At 39.6% G+C, this 17,928-nt stretch overlaps 1 protein-coding gene across 2 annotated transcripts; it reads left to right on the plus strand.

Moving 5' to 3' along the window:
- Positions 1–208: 208 nt before the first annotated feature.
- Positions 209–12,024, plus strand: LOC106536542 (TOX high mobility group box family member 3; the record flags this gene model as incomplete). Of its 2 annotated transcripts, XM_014033843.1 has the most annotated exon segments (6): positions 209–457; positions 7,108–7,371; positions 7,479–7,709; positions 7,898–7,978; positions 9,016–9,831; positions 10,351–12,024. In XM_014033843.1, coding segments are annotated over 6 exon segments (1,791 nt in total), but the record flags the coding sequence as incomplete, so codon positions are not given.
- Between the last annotated feature and the right edge of the window lie 5,904 nt (positions 12,025–17,928).

Here is a 17,928-nt window from a genome sequence, read left to right on the forward strand (position 1 = left end):
TCAGTAGGTTTAGGAAATGTTCAATCTTTTTTGCTCTTTCAGACAAGTGCATTATCACTCTACTAAAACACTCTTCTTTCAAGATGAGTTGTTTGATTTAATCCCTGAAGGTGTACTTCCGGCATTTTAAATAAGACCCACCTCAGCAAACGCTTCCTGGCTAGTTTGTCTTTTTAATTTTATTCCTATTTCTTTGTCTTTTTTGCAGACTTTCCATACGCCCAGCTTGGGGGACGAGGAGTTTGAGATTCCTCCCATCACGCCTCCACCTGAGACAGAATCCAGTCTTGGACCAGAGGTGAACTCACCATTCCCAGCAATGCCAGAACCCCCTGCTCCACACAGGGGTCCAATAATCCCTCAGTTCCCCCCACAGAGTCTAGATCTGCCCTCGATTACCATCTCACGCAACATGATGGACCAAGAAGGGGTGTCTGTCAACAACGGCCAGCCTGTGGTGAGTCTATTCGTTGTGTTTGCCACATAGACATCCTGTATTTGCTCTTCTTGCAGGTGCAGCTTTAGATGAGGCTTTTGATGATGTACCTAAACTAAAATATGTTATTTAGAAGCCTATAGTTTCGAGAACCAGTAATTTTGGTCTTCCACTGAGCTACCCCTTTTTTTCTTACACATGTCACCTTTACCGTTTTTTGTACACCTCTCATTGTCAGCACATCTGGCACAGCATCTGGCCTTGTTTACAACACAGAACGTATATAATCACACTGAGTAACTGTCATGATCATGTTACTTATTGTTAGGTTTTGAAAAGAGGTAAAAAAGGAAGAAGAAAAATCACCCAGAGTGTGGATGACTCCCTTCTGTAAGGTGGACAGATCACAGGTGTTAAAGTAAAAAGCGCATCCCTGGAAGGAGGGCAAAAACGGCACCCATAACTGCAACATTTTCACATGCTCATATTTAATTCATGTTACTTCTCAAAGCCTTTTTTAACCTCTGCAAATACTGATCCGTGCTTCAGTCCACAATCACAAAAGGTCTCAAGAAACAACACGTGGTATGTCAAGGGTGTAGCATCAGCTTTGTTTTTTGGGGTGTAAATATTTATCCCCATAGCGAGATCTCAATGTAAAGGTTTGCCTTGCCGTCTTTCCACATAATCCAGATGGTCAATTGTATAACTATAGAAAGGAATTATCTCTTTTTTTTATTGTTGCTACAGTGCTGCAGGTTGTCTGATTGTTGTCTACGAGTAGAAAGGCATTTTTTAAATGCCACAATCATAGAAGCAGTGAGGAGGGTGGGGGGGGGGGGGGGGAAAATGTCACCGGTTGACTAATTTTCTTACAGACCTATTACACAAATGGAAAATTCATTTAGGAGAGAGGAAATCAAAGAACAAAGGGAAGAGCAAGAACATGATGATATTGATGCTTCATTTACTTTGTGTCGAGAGGACGTGCTATTATCTTTAAGAATAAGAGAAATAAATGTGTCAGAACACCTGGCACCCTCTTCCTCCGTGYCACATTTGTTGAGAATCGCAGCAACATTACAGATATTTATTTACATCCCATATGTGCAGGGACTGTAAAATTTTACAGCTCTTTTCTCGACTTCTTTCCCTCTGCCACYTATAATGATTGCACTCTTAAAATATCTCCACTGCATACAGTAAGTTAGCCCCTCCTAAGGCTTTTTGCCTAAAGAATTTTCATTTCATGGTCAGTTAAGCTTTCTGCATCTGGATGAAACGGAACCTCGACACAATTACATTCCTGACTGTTCTCACGACTTGCTGGAGGATTAGATTTGATTCTCAAACATTATTCCTCTTTAACACCATTTGCATGGCTCATGTCTCTGATTGTGCAGAGACTCTATTAAAAGCTGAGGGGGTAGAATATGGGTCTCTGCTCCTTGCCTAGTYGCATTGTCACCAGCACACCACTCGCTTGTTATCAGTCATCGCACATTGTAGCGCAGGGAGAAGCTTGTGGTGGCCCTTCATTTTTCCTGTAAATGGGATTGATCCCCAAAAGTCTCGTGACAAAAACCCATGGAAACTATTTTTTTTATCTGTGGGTTTTCTTTATTTCTTTATTTTTTGCTTTGAAAGGAGAACGCATCTTGTAAATGAGATAAGTAACGACACCATTTGCAGTGTATTCCATTCACAGAGACAATGATTTACGCAGGCCCTGAGAGGGGTGTTTTGTCATTTTGTCAGCGCACTGATAAAGGAATGACAACCTTATATACATGATTACATTCTGTGTTATTTGTTATGGCTGCAGGGGCAAACAAATAAACCGTACACTATTGCAATTACATTTTTCATCAAGCTTCCATGCTCATATTTCCCAAACACTTGTTTATTTTTTATTCTTGTATTTTCTAGCTTACTAGTGCAGAATAGTTAGCATGAACGCCAGTTTTTTATCACAAGTTAATGAGAAACCGAAGCAGCGAATATACCTGGGCTATTTTCAAAAAAGCCTCTTGCATGTCGTTGCTTTGCCAAGTGTTCTGCTAATTCCTCTCTGCTTAATGTTCAGCGTATGTCTTGCAAATTGGCCACAGATGCCAGGCTTCTACAGAGAGAAATACATTTTCTCAGCTGCAATCTGCCTGGCAAGCCCCGAATCTGAAGTCATTATTTATTTAATCTGCTCTCCTAACAAGCTTCTGACTCTCATTTTTGTCTCGCAGCATGTGTCCTCCTGATTTGTGATTGAGTCTCAATAGTGCCAAATAGTACTGGAGTTAGAGCTGCCAGTACTGCTTTATTCACAATTTCTTCTCGATTTTCTCCCCGCCTCACAGCGAGGGTCTGTGGGTTCCATTTCAAAAAACACCTGGTGCCTTCGCCACGTTTTTAGGGTTTTCTTGACACATGTAAGCGTGTTCTGAAATGGGCTGTGTGTCCTCGGTGATTGGATCCGAAGCCTACAGTAGGCAACTGGTTGTATTGGATGTTAAAATCAATATTCAGGGGGATGCGGGCGCGCCTCGCTGTTTTATTACATTTAACACTATGTGGTGACGCATTATGCCGTTTRCATTTCATTCATAACTAGCTGTTTCTCATGCCATTAGCCTTACAGCTGCAAAGACATGCTAATGTTTAATAGCATCGTGCTAGAGCTACACACATCTAGCGAGATGAAACTGAGTTTGAAAGAGCCATTTGTAGTTTGCTGTTCGCTTGATTTGATATCTCTTGATAGTGTGTAGATTTCCAGTGAGTACAATACCTTCAGTTCTGACTCGTCAAAACCCACTTTATCCTGAATGAAATGGAAAATGGAAGCACTGTTGCAGAAAGCATGTTTTTCTACACATCCCTCTTATCTCCCTTTCAAGCCAAYAAGCACTGACATGAGTTGTACATCAATTTAGGAGAGTGGATTTTTTTCCCTTCCCCCCCTTTCTTTTTTTTCTTGACAGCAATTGTGACATATTGGGTCAGTCAGAAATGAAAAATATTCATGCAGGCATGCAATACTTGTAATGAAGTCTCAGCTTGACCTTCTGCATGATTGATTTTGTAATTTACTTTTCTTGTACGGTTCTCAAACTGAAATGATGTCATGTCGGACAAGTTTTAAATACACATAATGCATCGGGAGAGATGGTGGAGAGGGGTACGGGTCAGCGGCTGTACCAGACCGAGGGGAGGGAGGCTGTTGGCCTKAGAGTCCGAGGCGGGAGAGTGGAGAGCGATGGAGATTTGTTTTTAAGTGAAGGTTAGGGATGGGTGAGACAGATATGCTGAGTTTGCTCCCAATCAGAAAGAGAAGGACAGTAAAGTGTGTTTTACTGAGACAGGTCAGGTGGGGGAAAAATAGAAAGAAAAAAAAAAACAATTTATCACTGTACTGTTATAGCAACATTCAGTATTCCATTTTTCTCATTTGGCTTAAGCACAGACTTCAGCAGTTTGCAAAAAAATGGAAGAAAATAAAATGATGTACCCATTTAGAAGCCAAGTAAAGAAATATGTGCAGAGCGCTGATAAACTATCTTTAATAGGACTGACCTTTCATGCTGGCGAAAGTTACTGGGGGATTCATCCTTATAATTACCATATAGATGATTTTACCCCTCTCCTGCCATGGAATATTTCCAAGAGCTCTGGCATTGATTGAATGGAAATTGAACTTGTTAACATTCTTTTCAGCCCTGTTACAGCTTGGTGCTACTGTTCATAAATTCTCTCCAAATTCAGATTTCCAATATCTTAAAGAAAAGACTGGAGGCTGTTTTCATTGACATCAGTGCTAAGATTTATATCACTTGGTGAATGCATAATGCTGCGTTTGAGCCCTGTTGCTGTGTTTATTGACCTGTGCTCATGGTGAAAAGGGGTTCACACTTTTTTTGTCCTCATTTGTTAGTCTATGTAGCTCTATGTGGAGTGTTTGCTGAGTTAAATGGGCTGAGGTTAACTGTAATGTACAAAAAACACACAAAACATGTAATTTATTTCTTTTTATGCAGGATGTTGTTGGAGAACTATGCTGCTGGTTTATATGGCTGTGTCGAAATTCAGGGGCTGCATCCTTCGCAGGCCATATTTGAAGGACAATTACATCACAGTGGTGTGCCAAAGGCTGTGCAAATTCAAAGACTCCTCTTTTTGCAGCCCAAAAATGCGTCATCCTTTTGCCCCAGTTTGAGAGATTGATCTGGTGTATCCTTCTTAGCCTACACGATGCATGCCAAGATGCATTGCGGGCTGACCGGGAGATATTTTGCTTGTAAAGACGAATAAAGTGAGAGAGAGAGTACCGTTTTAAGTTAAAATCTGGCAATCAGTTATTTAAAGTTTAAAGTGGTTGTATTGTTAGGCTTTTGTTGTTTGCATAAACATGTTTTTTTAATTATTGTCAGAAATCATCGTAAACAAGCTTGTATGGTATGTCCCTTCATTTTTCATGTATTGCCTCCAAGCTAAATTTGTTAATTTCTAAAATTAACAAAAATATTTAGCTAATTTGGATCTTCATTGTTTCTGTTTAGCGCCATCACATTTTCTAGGCGATAGGACATACGCCAGGGAAAGGGTGGGAATAAATCTGAAGGGTAGACCATCCAAATTCACAGCCACTCACACCCAGTCTTGGCGGTTGACAGAGGACCGGGTCCTCCTAAGGATGCAGCCCCTGTATTTGGACACATCCTATTTCATTTTCCACATGAGCAAAACACAACGTGGAATATTTTGCATATGACATTTACATTTCGTAATCATTTAATTATCAGACAAAAACATTTCAGTTCTTTTTGCTACCACACATGTAAATATATAAGCAATACACGCACAAATCTAAATAAATTGATCACATCTGCCCACTGTGCACTTAAAACAAACATTTTATTTGGAAATTAACAACTATCATAATATCCTGTTAGATGTGTGCTGTTACTGCTGGCAAAACTGCCATCAAAATGCAAATGAGACAACTGAGGGAGAGAAGTAAACATCCAAGGTTTTGATTCATATTCCCAATCAAGATGTTTGCTACTTAATATTATTTATTTGACTAGCTCATTAAAAGCTGTTATGCTTTTTATTTAAATCAAGTGTGGCAACCCTGACATTCAGCTAACACAACTGCCTGTGCTAACAGCTGAATTACTTCRAGTCTAGTTATTCCTGTAAGGTGTGGAAAATAATTTAATTAGCAGGCTGCTGAACGTGTTTTAATCAAATGTCAGATTGTAGTCACTGGTATGTTTCTTTTTAAAGCACAACATTCATGTTGAAGCCAGTTGAAGTCAAAACTGCTCCTTGTTAATAGTATTACTGTATACAGATGGCCACAACTAATGAGCTCAGTGCGCATCTTTGATGTTCACAGCGAGAAAAGAGCAAATGGTGAGCTATTGTGTTGCCAGTGACGACAGTGGAACTTAAAACGTGTTGCTGAAATGRAAATTGCTGTTATTTGGTCACAGGTTTGTTTATTGCAGCTTTTATTGGCAAATTTCCAAATGCGCAGAAACACAACAGTATGCCTTTGATTTCTTATCCAAACTGTGTCTCACCTTTTGCAGAAACCTGCTCGCACATGTAAATATAAATCTGGTCTCACCTCGTATATTGTATTTATGATAAGCAGGAGACATGGCATATGAGAAAGAAATGGATTGTAGATCCAATATGTGCCTGTCTGTAATGGTGTTACAATATTGTTTTGGAAGACGGGCATTCATAAGGTTCTTTCAATAAAGCCAGGTGCATTGGTTTATGATGTGTTGATGTTGGGAGAGATTGAGTTTGCACTGCTGAATACCAGATGGATGTACCCAGGGAGAACAAATCACCTTTTCTGTTCTGTTCACGTCTCCTCCTCTGTTCCATGTCAGCTCTGCTGGCTCTCTGATCAGTCTTCCCCCCTGAGAGCTGGCAGACCTTGTAATTTCATCCTCGCCACAATCAATGTAAACATGTTGCCTGTAACTTCTTTAAGGCTCTTTCAAGAGCTGAATGTTTTAGTTGGAGAACGTGAAAGGGACTTRGAAAACAGTGTTACATTAAACTCTGGATGGGAGACTGGATGGGACATGTCCAAAATTCTTACAGCATTAAGCCTTCAAATAACTGATTCGTTGAGTTGATTGAATTGATTTATTTCTTTTTTACACTATGACAATCAAAACGCACAGCATGAAAGAGTTCTTTTACAACCTTAACCAAAGAAAATAGGTTTGTGGGTAATAGACTGGCATGTTGTAGTTTGAACAAAGTTTGTCTTTGGCATTTGAAATGATSTATGACAGCTCCAGTGTTACCCTTTAGGAGCTGGTCGGTCTGAGCTGTGTCACAGATTTACTCTCCAACTGAGCTCTGTCACCATCCACTTCTGCCTTTATATGTTGGCTCCTGGTATGTCAAGACAATTTATCATTTACATTTAWGGACATTTTGGCATTTGATCTGCCACCTGACAACTCACGGAATCCAATGACCAAAGGTTTGCGCTGACAAAGAAACCCACGGCCATGATTTGAAGGGTGTCAATGAGTCTTTGAGCAGTAGAAATGAGATGCACGTGTTTACATTTCCAAAATCAAGTTTAAAATTTATGTTTTATTCATAACCCCATKTTTGCTTTTGTATTAATTTCTCTATAGAATGTCGGGCCGGGTCATATACGTCAGTACCCAACCAATCCCTCCATGGTGATGAAGTCAATCATCAACATGAACAGTCCCAACGGGATGATGTCACGGAACCAGCTGACCACCATTAACCAGTCCCAGCTCAATGCACAGCTGAGTTTAAACATGGCAGGACCTAACATCACCCATACGTCCCCATCACCACCGGCCAGCAAGTCCGCCACACCCTCGCCCTCCAGCTCCATCAACGAAGACGACCAGGACGACAGCAACAGGGTGAGTAAGAAAGACTCAAAAGATTTGGTCAGTTGTTGTAAATGACTGAAGGAAACTGGTATAAAGTTAAAGTTTAAGTTTTTCATCAAAGTTGTGWATGATTACAGGTAATTGGAGAAAAGCGACCAGCCCCAATTGATCCRGCGAAAAAACCCAAGACTCCTAAGAAGAAAAAGAAGAAGGATCCTAATGAGCCCCAAAAGCCAGTGTCAGCTTATGCCCTGTTCTTCAGAGACACCCAGGCTGCGATCAAGGGCCAGAATCCCAATGCWACTTTTGGAGAAGTGTCTAAGATTGTAGCATCTATGTGGGATGGCCTTGGGGAGGAACAGAAACAGGTACTCCAATACTTAGTCACATTTGGAAATTTGGAAAGAAAAATCACATAGTGTATTTGTGTGTGTGACAAAAGTTTACAGGAATGAAGAATTATAAAACAATTTATTGTACATACCTGCAATTGTATGTTACAGTATCCTCGCTAGACGTGGGATCGGTTCATTCAAACACTTTTATGTCCTCACAGGTTTATAAAAGCAAAACAGAAGCTGCCAAGAAAGAATATCTGAAAGCTCTTGCTGCATATCGCGCTAGCCTGGTTTCTAAGGTGAGACCTGTTACTTTAATCTGAAAATGTATTTTTTTTGTCTGTTAATAAATTTAAAGTACCATATTTATTCAAGTATAATATGTAAAATTGAATCCATAAAATCATGCACAAAGTTGGGGGGTAGTACTATACTCAGATAAATATTTTTGCTGATGTATTTTAACTGAAATATCGGCCTCATTCACAAAATCCCTGAGTCCGGAAATGAAACCCCGTCGTAAAAAGCAGTTGAAGCGAGCTTACCTCTGACACTCCTTCATGCCTCCGAGCGAGAGAGTAACAGATCTAAGCAGGCAACATGATGTGAAAAAAAAAGAAACAAAAGGCAGTCCTGCAGCTAAGTAATGATAACGAACTAGTGATATTAATATGCGACCGGGCCGCTCCAACAACAAACACATGGTCGGCTGTAATGGCTGCCATCTACCGGTGTTCTGTAAAAGTTGGTCTACCTGAAAAAAAGTTTCCCCACCAGAGAGGGCGCTCACGAGACACAGAGGATGAGATTGTTGTCGAGTGGGATTCTGATGCCTTTATTGCAGAGGAGGGATACCAGAAAATTTTAATGATACTGATGATGGTGAGCCTGATTTTAAAGGCTTTTATTAATCCAGCTTCATTCACACTTGTTAGAACCACATCTGTTTGTTATATCACACCAGTTAACAAACGAACATTTGATAGTTTTTGTTGTACAGTAGTTATACTTTTGTTGTTGTGTACCTTTTAGTACATATGTTGTTAAAATAAAATTAAAAACTGATACAACAGTCAATTGATAATTTTACTGTTATATATAAAGACTGCAAATGCTTAAAAATCCTGAAGTCTATATGAAATTAGATGAGAATTAAATTTTTTTATGCTTTTTAGGCTAAAAATAGGGGGGGTCGTATTATACATGAGATCATATTATACACGAATAAATACGGTACTTGTAACAGAAGAAGGCCCAGAATTTAGACAAATGTCTTTCTTTAAATTTAAGGCAGAAAATTTTGATTTCTTAAAAGAGTAATATGTTTTCCTTTCAGGCTGCAGCAGAATCAGCTGAGGCCCAGACAATTCGAACAGTTCAACAGACCCTGGCCTCCACCAGCTTGTCTCCAGGACTYGTGCTGCCGTCACCCCTCAACCAGCACCCTAACATGCCATCAGCCTCCCAGGCCCTGCAACAAGCTTTGCCTCGAGCCATCGCCCCAAAACCTCTGCAGATGAGACTTGGGGGCAGCCAGATTGTGACCTCGGTCACAGTATCCCACCAGAACATGTCCTCTGGGATGCCACCACAAATGCTTGGCCAGATGGGTGCTGGAGGAGCCATGGTGGCGGGTGTTCAGTCCACAGCGGTGTCCCAGATGAGTCCACCCATGCAGTCGGTGCAACAGCATGCCATGCAGCAGCTCCAGCAGCAGCAGCAGCAGCAGCAGATGCAACAGCAGCTCCAGCATCATCAGATGCAGCAGCAACAGATGCATCACCAACAAATCCAGCAGCAGATGCAGCATCAGCATTTTCAGCATCACCTTCAGCAGCAACTGCAGCAGCACCACATGCAGCAGCAGCAGCAACAACAACAGCAGCAGATGCAACTGCAGCACATGCAGATGCAACATCAACTGCATCAGCAGCAGATTCAACATCTCCAGCAGCAGCAGCAACAACAGCAGCAGCAGCAGCAGCAGCAGCAACAACAACAGCAGCACCAATCCCAGTGTTCCCCACCTCAGCACTCTCCTGGTACCCCCCACTCAGTAGGAGGCTCTGCATCCCTCGGCAGCCCCCAGCCAGCTCCCCAGCAGCAGCCACACCCTTCCCAAATCCAGGCCCATGCCCAGGTCCTGTCCCAGGTCAGCATTTACTGAGCCAAATGGAAATCCTATCTCAAAGAACAGGAATAGAATAAAAGCATCATTCCATGTTGCTTTTCTAAGTTGCACTTAAGAAGTGTGTAAGATTTAGAATGTTATACAAATAACTTGTCCATTGTTGTAGACAGATATGCACATATGTGTACAGGACTGGGAGGGAAACATTTTAGCGGCGTTTTAGTTCATAAAATATGCTGAGATGTGGCAGCAGCCTGTTTGTTTGTGAGGTCTTTCAGTTGCTTATTTTAACTGACTGGGCACAAAAAATGCTGAAAGATGGTTATCTTTCTGTCTTTTATTTAACAATAAAGCTTTATTTATGAGGCCAGTATGTCAGTTTAGCACAGCTTAAAAACATTTGGATTCTTTGTTTTTTTCTTCTTCTTTTTTAAACACTCATTGCCCGTACTGAAATCCCCCACACATCAGTCTTTGTTCCCACACTGGCCAGTTTATATATATATATATATAACTTTCCTTCCTCCGTCAATGTTGCAGATGCAACTGTTCAAATCTACACACTGTGAAGGCTCAGTGATATTTGAAGACAGAGTCAAACCATGTCAAAAATGCAGACAACGTCTCAGACGAAGGAGGAGAACTGGAAGTAAAAGGTCTTTGGACACAGTTATATGGATGAATGACTGAACTGACTGAGAKAGAAACTGCCATAAATCATTCATGTCATCACACCATCAAACTGGAGCTGTGATCTGCTGTACATGTTTTGTAGAGAGGGGAGCGACGACATCTCACATTTCAAAATAATTTGCCCAAAACTGTGTAACAGGCAGTCTCGCCCTACTTGGCCTCGCACCCCACACCCCCCAAAAAATACCTTCTTTAATCTATTTGTTTTTATGTCAGATGTTTAACAATTAAATTATGTTTTTATTTTGTGTAACAAAGGGGATATTTTATGGTAAATAAAAAAAATAATAATCTGGATCGAGGGAGATAGTTTGGGGAATTTATGAATTTTTACTCTGCTCGTTAATGCTGTCATTGTTTAAGAAAAATATGAAAACAGAAAAATAGCAGAGCCAGTTTGTTGCACTGCCAAAGCCAACTAAAAAAAAGATATTGGAGGTATTTTTTGCCAGCTGTACAGAAGTCCCTAGTGGGGTTTAAAAAAAGAGGAGGAGATGTACATTTTTCATATCACATGTTGTAAAGTTTTAATATGTGAGGCTTTAATTAAAACATTGTTAAATGACCTGTGAATTGCTGTATCACATAGTGCATTTCTGCTCTTTTATACTTTTTTATGAGTTACAATAGCAGCAGTTCATTCTGTTTGTATTTTGCTTACAAACCAACTGCATATGGGAACTGTCAATAGGAAAAATGCATATTTGGTATGAGGTTTTCCTGAAAAATTTTGTTTGCAGCTCATGATAGGAAATTTTATCATTGGAGTTTTTGCTCAGCCATGAAGACAATTCCAGAGACATTCCATCACTAATATGATCGTAGCCATAAATTTTGTATGAAGTATTATATATTTCTTTGTGTCTCTGTTGAAGAATTAAACTATCAGTCAAATATTTATTTGGAGAAACTGGTTTCTTTGAAGCCATCCTTTCAACAAAGGTTTCTAGTGCTGCACAAAATATGAAAAGAAAAAAAAAACATCACAACTATCAGTGTCTGCAATATCATTAGCACAAAAGATTGCAAGAAATTCAACCTATGTCAATAATGTGTTTGGCACTGCGGCCTAAATGCCCACATCCAATTTAAATAATAGTGGCCGAGCTGCTAAAGAACACAGCGTGCTGTGAGAGTTGTGAATGGAACAAAAGTGCAGAAAATGTTGCAAAATCCTGATTAAAATTGCAATAGCCAGCAATATTTACTTATTTTGTGATAGTGTGCAGTCCTGTCAGATCTCGATCATTATTCAAAAGCAACAAACATAACTGTAACCTTCGGTTTTTCACAAGGTATTTATAAAATACATTTTATGTTTTTTTTTTTTATCGAAGTCCGTAAAAGGTAAAAAAAAAAAAAATACTTTGGACGGGAAACACAAGCATTCATGTCGGCTCCATTGTAGTACGGCTGTTTCTCGGTGCTTTCAATGGAAGCTCATTGTAACTGTGTGTTGAAACTGGACAGGGTCAGCATGTAACTGGTACTTGTCTCAATAACAGTCCCTATTCTCACACACCAGTGCATTGGATTCTGCTTCTTTCTTAAAATCGCTTCATTTCTAAGACATCCCTGGGGGTTTGCTGAGCTCCCTTGAATAATACGGCGAGCGGGGGAGGGAAGGCAGGCAAACAATAATTATCATATCTTCACAATAGGCTGTAAATCCATTGGCCAGAAGGTTTTTTTCCCCTCTCTTTTACAGCAGCTGTAAGATTTTAAATACAAGTTAATGTTAATTACAAATTACAAGGTACACTTTTCTTTCAAGTTCCTATGATGGCGGCTTGACCGAACGTTCAAATTTCAGCTTGTTTTCAATCAGCTTGTTTTAAGAAGGCATTTGTAGCTGGTGCCGAGGCCTGACTCCGCTGCTGCCGCTGCAGTGATTGGCTTTTCAGCTCAACATGGAAATGATGCCCATTTCTCTGCCGTGATTAATTGCAGCATCTGTCCTGTCAGAAGCCCGAGCAAAGAGGTCTGCAGGAAAACCGCAAATAAGCGCTGGCAACAGTCTTAAAGTGCTTATGATGAAATGAAAATTAAAAACAGCAAGTGCCTCGCCTGACCTGAATCCTAATAAAGAGTGGAGAAGAGGAGAATGTGAGAGCGAGGTGTCCATGGATACCAAACACATGCTTTAAAAACACACAGTAATGAGGCTCTGCGAAATCGCTGTTATTATTCTGAACAGATTCACAGCAGAGCCCATTAATAATGCATGGAGCTCCTTGTTATTCCATAACCCCTCAGTACTGCGGTCACTGTGTGTACAAATATCTCACAGCCAGGGTTGGAGTTATGGGACTGTGCAATAAAAAGGTTACATATATTTTCAAAACACTGTTATCCACACACATCATTTACAAGAATAATAACGCTGCTCCTCCTATAATGGAGCTCGGGGTAATTTGAATGGCTGAATAAATAAATTTCTCCTGCTTTGTGTGATAGACAGAGAGATTTTTCACGGTGTGATATCATCATAGAAACATGAAGCAATCAATATCCTTTGCTCCTCTTTCTTCCCGTCCTCATCATTAACTAACACTGATGAAACGCATGAAGGGCACTGTGACATTAATATGTCATTTGAGTAATGCAATCGTGAAGTGACCTAATTGTACCCTCCTTCCCCGCTGAGGTCAGTTGTTCGGCACTGTGCCGAGGATGACTAAGGAGTCAGATGTGGAAGCTGAGGGATTCTGTATTTTAATGATTGATTTGGCTCTTTTGTTGTTTTCCCGTTCAGTGCACAGATACAATGTAAGTGGAACAAAAGCCCTGCTGACACTGACCATCTGACCACCCAGCCCATGCTGCAGACCCACTCCCAGCCTGTTCACAGACTCGGYCACTCTGATTGGGCAATGTAAACTTTGTCGCTTTAAAACAGAAACAACCAATTTACATTTCTTCTTTTATCCTGAATAAGTCTACCAGGAGACGTTCTGCTGCATTCCAGTTACCTCGAAAGTCAGATCTGCGACTGACATCACATACAACTTCAGTGTGTCCCAGCTGGAAGTCTGAAACCCAGGATGATTTGTTAAATGTTCTGCTCAGTCACTAGATTAACTAGGTTTAGAGCTGATGATGCATTTCACTACATTGTATGGACTCAAACACTGCAGCAGCTTGTTTCTCAAATAGATGGAATTCATCATTTTGTGTCTGATGTGACTGATTTAATGAGATTCAAACCAACAGAAGTTTTTTTTACAGCAGCCAACACCATTTTTCTATGTGCTAGGCAGCCATATTGGATTTTCAAGTCAGAGCCAGCGAAGAATCTGATTTTCTGAGTCACATTTGCCCTCTTTGTGGTAATTCTAGTTTTTATATATATAGCTAAAACCAGAGGTATATAAAGTACTTGGGGAAAAAAACTAAATCAAAGTAAAAAAAAAAAAACACCTTAACAGAAAATGATGGGTAAAAAAGTGAAAGTCATAAAACTGTTCACAATAATTGGAAAAGTACAAGTAAAAGTACTTTTACACACACGCACTCTAAGAAATGAAGTGTTAATTTTGCTTAACCAAACTTGTTCCACTAAACTGAATTGAATAATTTACTCAACTTGGTTTGGTGGAACCTGTTGACAGAACTTCCATCCATCCATTATTTATACTCSCTTCTTCCTTTCAGTATCACAGGGGTCACTGGTGCCCATATCCAGCAGTCACTGTGCGAGGGGTGGGGTACACCTGGGACAGTACACAAGTCCATCACAGGATCACTATAGAGACAAACAGCCTTTCTCTGTCTCACTCACACCTACAGTTTAGAGTTATCAGATAGGCTAAATGTCATYTTTTTGGTCTGTGGGAAAAAAACAGAGTATGTGGAAAAAACCCATTTATGCAAAGAGAAAACATATACTCTAACATCCAGCAACCTTCTTGATGAGCGGCAACATCTCTACCGGGCCACCATGCTGCCCAGTTGACATAACTTGGTTAAGTAAATTCAACACTTCATATTTTAGAGTGCATTAACAACTCTGAGTTCTGGTCATATTTAAATTGGTAACGTGTAACCAGGTGGTACATTTTAATGTAAAGAAGTAAAAGTATTATTTTTATGTTTTGGATGTAACAAAAAATGTACAAGTTGGTGAAATTACAAGTACTGTAGTAAAATAAGTGTACCTACCTCTCCCTAAAACTCTGATTTCCAAGTACATGGAACACAGAATTTGGACTGAAAGTCATATTCTTAATTGATTGTGATTAGGGACTTTTTGACTAGGCWATAATGAGCTTCACAGAGAAAACTACCAACATCTCTGATGAATACAAACTTTGCCCTTGCGGTGTATGGTTGCTGGGGGCTCTGTTTAATTGACTGGACTGTTAACATCCCTGACACACGTTAGGATTTGTTTAAGGAACTTTTGACCTGCCACGCTAAAGCAGCACCACAGTTCTTGCGATGATGCACAGCTGAGCACATTCAGTGATCCTGATTTTACAAATGAATGCAGTTGTGACATTTTTTTCTTTATTGTTTATTTTCTCAAATAATGGTAACATTATAAGAACATTTACATGAAAGCAGGAAAGATAAAGAATTAAGTCAAAAGCAAAAGTCCACTGGGAGGGAGGCAAATCATTATTTAATATTTAATTTTAAAACATTGTAAAAAAAGCTAKTGAAAATTGTTACATTTCTAACAACTTGAAATTAAACAACAGAAGCCAAAAACGAAACAGATGATAATTACAAGTCCAGAGCAGCTGTGACACAGGAGGAGAGAGGCAGGACAGACAACAAAATCAATACTTCAAAAATAAATCAGGAAGTGTCTTAAACAACTGAAAAACAAGATGGTAAAAGTCAAAGCCTAAAAAAAAAAAAAACAATTTGAATCTGTAACAATGTTAAAACAAATCTTTTTTATGGTTAGATATATTAAATTCACACACGGAAAACAATTCCTACAAACATAAATAATCACACGTATAGTTCATATTATGCAGTATTTATTTACTMATCTTTCACAATCTCATGTTTAATGCACCACACGTTTTTATACACAGATTTTATCTCTGGATTTAGGTACAGTGAGGTTGCCTGGAGACAGAGGGAAACAACCATTAGCCATTTTTTTGTTGAACTCGGGTGAAGTAAGCCTGACGCGTCACGTGTCATCTCTGTTTTGATCCATCCTGTTGAACGCACCGCACACACAGCACTGCTCTTTGCAATTACAGCCCTGCTATTGGAGCTGCTGTTAATAACTAATCCTCTTTCCAGACAGCAGTAAATTATTACCAGCGTGTAATTACCCATCTGAAATCGGAAGATGATCTGCTTGTATCTAATGGTAAAACAACTCATGGTGTGTGAGATATTAAACAGTTTCAGATGGATTATTTAAATTATTATTATTATTATTTTACGTGATAGACTTTTCATGTTTTAAATACACTGGAGCAGCCTTTATTCAGGATCAGAACGCACGAGTAGATAAGCAAATCCCCATTATCCTGCTGTCAGTCAGAAAGGTCACAACACAAACATATAGAAACACTGTTTAGGACAGAGCTGTCATCATTACAAAAGCAGATGTATTTGAGTGAGAAGCTGATTTGGTTCAGATTATTTTGGTTTCATGCCTTGTTAGTGTGTTTTGTAAATTTATTTTCAAACTCTGCAAGCTGTAATTGATTAAAAAAAAAGGCTAGTTTTATTGTGACAGATCATCATACCCCAGAGGTTGACAGATGTCCTGGCGTTACCTGGAAAGGATGGCAGTTTATTTTTATTTGGACTTTGTTTGCTTTAAGAACTCTACACCCCCCCCAACACACACCCCCTCCCCAAACCTCCACCCTCCCCTTTCGCACACCCTCCCCCTGCTGCTGCCACTCCACGATTTATTTCATCAGTATTTTATGGGCTTTGTGTTCAGCAGAGGTCCCCAACTCTGAAATTGCCTTTCATTGCAACTTACTTAGCCTGTTAATATAGGTTATTACAGAGCCAACATGTCTCTATGGCAACAAAACTGATAAAGTGTACCAGGAGAGCGGAGTGATAGATTACATGTGCACGCTGTGTCACATCCAATTAACTCAAACTGACTGTACAKCACATTATGCCACGACTTTGCGGGGAAAATCGATAAATGTGGACGGTGCCCAACAAGGTTCCCCCTCTCTCTGTTTCTTTCTTTCATCTCTTTACGATGGCAGCGAAGCCAAGACAGATCATGCCACTAGGATGTCCCTGCTGCTACAAGAGGCAGGTGCTGTGTAGACACCATTCAAAACTTAGCCTATTCAATCCAACTCCTCTAACGCTCCATTCATGCATAGCAAAACACCATCTGCTCCTGTTTTGCCCGGAGCAATCACAGCTTACCAGGGGAAAAAAAAAAGAAAGAAAAGAAAAAGAGAGGCAAAAAAAAAAAAAGAAATCCATGATAACAGCTGTTGCCAAACAAAAGGGAGCAGTGAAAGGTTAGAGACAAGTTCAACACCAAAAATTACTCACTGGAGAGGAGGAAAGAAAACATTTACTCTTGGTAATAGTTTGAAAATTGGATTTTGTCCCGCAGAGAAATGAGGAAAGGGTTAAACATGAGGCGTTTAGTCTGCGGGGCTGGTTACTGTACATGCAGGTTCAGGTGACAACAGATTCAAGCAGAGGATGATRCTTTTACACAGTCGGTTCTCGGTGTGCAGGAGCAGAAGCAAATGAGCCATAGAGTCCCCTCACGGTGAAGGAATAAGCTTCCTGAAGAAAAAAGAAAGCAAACAAAAGATAACCAGGAGGTGCATTTATTTAGCTTTCTTTACACTAAATGCATATTTAATGTAAAATATTAAAAAGTTCACCTGCAAACTTTAAAATAATTATTGGACCCCGCAAATTGTTTGTGTTTGTGTAATTAAAATTTTATATTGTTTGTGTGTATTATTGTGTTGAGGGATGGACAAATAAATATCCTTGAAATCCTTAAAAGTAAAATATTCACCATATGTTGTAAGAACCTGTTAGGTGATGTCCACATGTTTAATACGTAAACTAAACATGTTGCAAAACAATAAATAAAAATGCTTAGATATGGAAAACTTTGTTTAAAATCTATACTGTATAATGGGTTTATTTTAAYTAGCCAATATTGTTTGAACCATATTTTATATTAGGAAAGGGATTACATTTAAAAGTAGGGCAATTTCCATTGCATCATGTCAGGTTTGACCATGCAAAAATAAAAAAAATATATAGAGTTTTTTTTTTTTTTACAAAATGCTGGAATCTTTAAATATACAATCAACAAGCATAATAAAATAAAATAAAACTGGATGTAAATGCTCTAATGTGGCTTACAGTGTTCCGGACGATCTTGCGATGGTTTTGCGGTGTGCTCTGATTGGCAKTGGTTTCCTGACCCTGTGAGGCCCAGCT

This window comes from Austrofundulus limnaeus, unplaced genomic scaffold (assembly GCF_001266775.1).
Source record: "Austrofundulus limnaeus strain Quisiro unplaced genomic scaffold, Austrofundulus_limnaeus-1.0 Scaffold1868, whole genome shotgun sequence".
Lineage (NCBI taxonomy): Eukaryota > Metazoa > Chordata > Actinopteri > Cyprinodontiformes > Rivulidae > Austrofundulus > Austrofundulus limnaeus.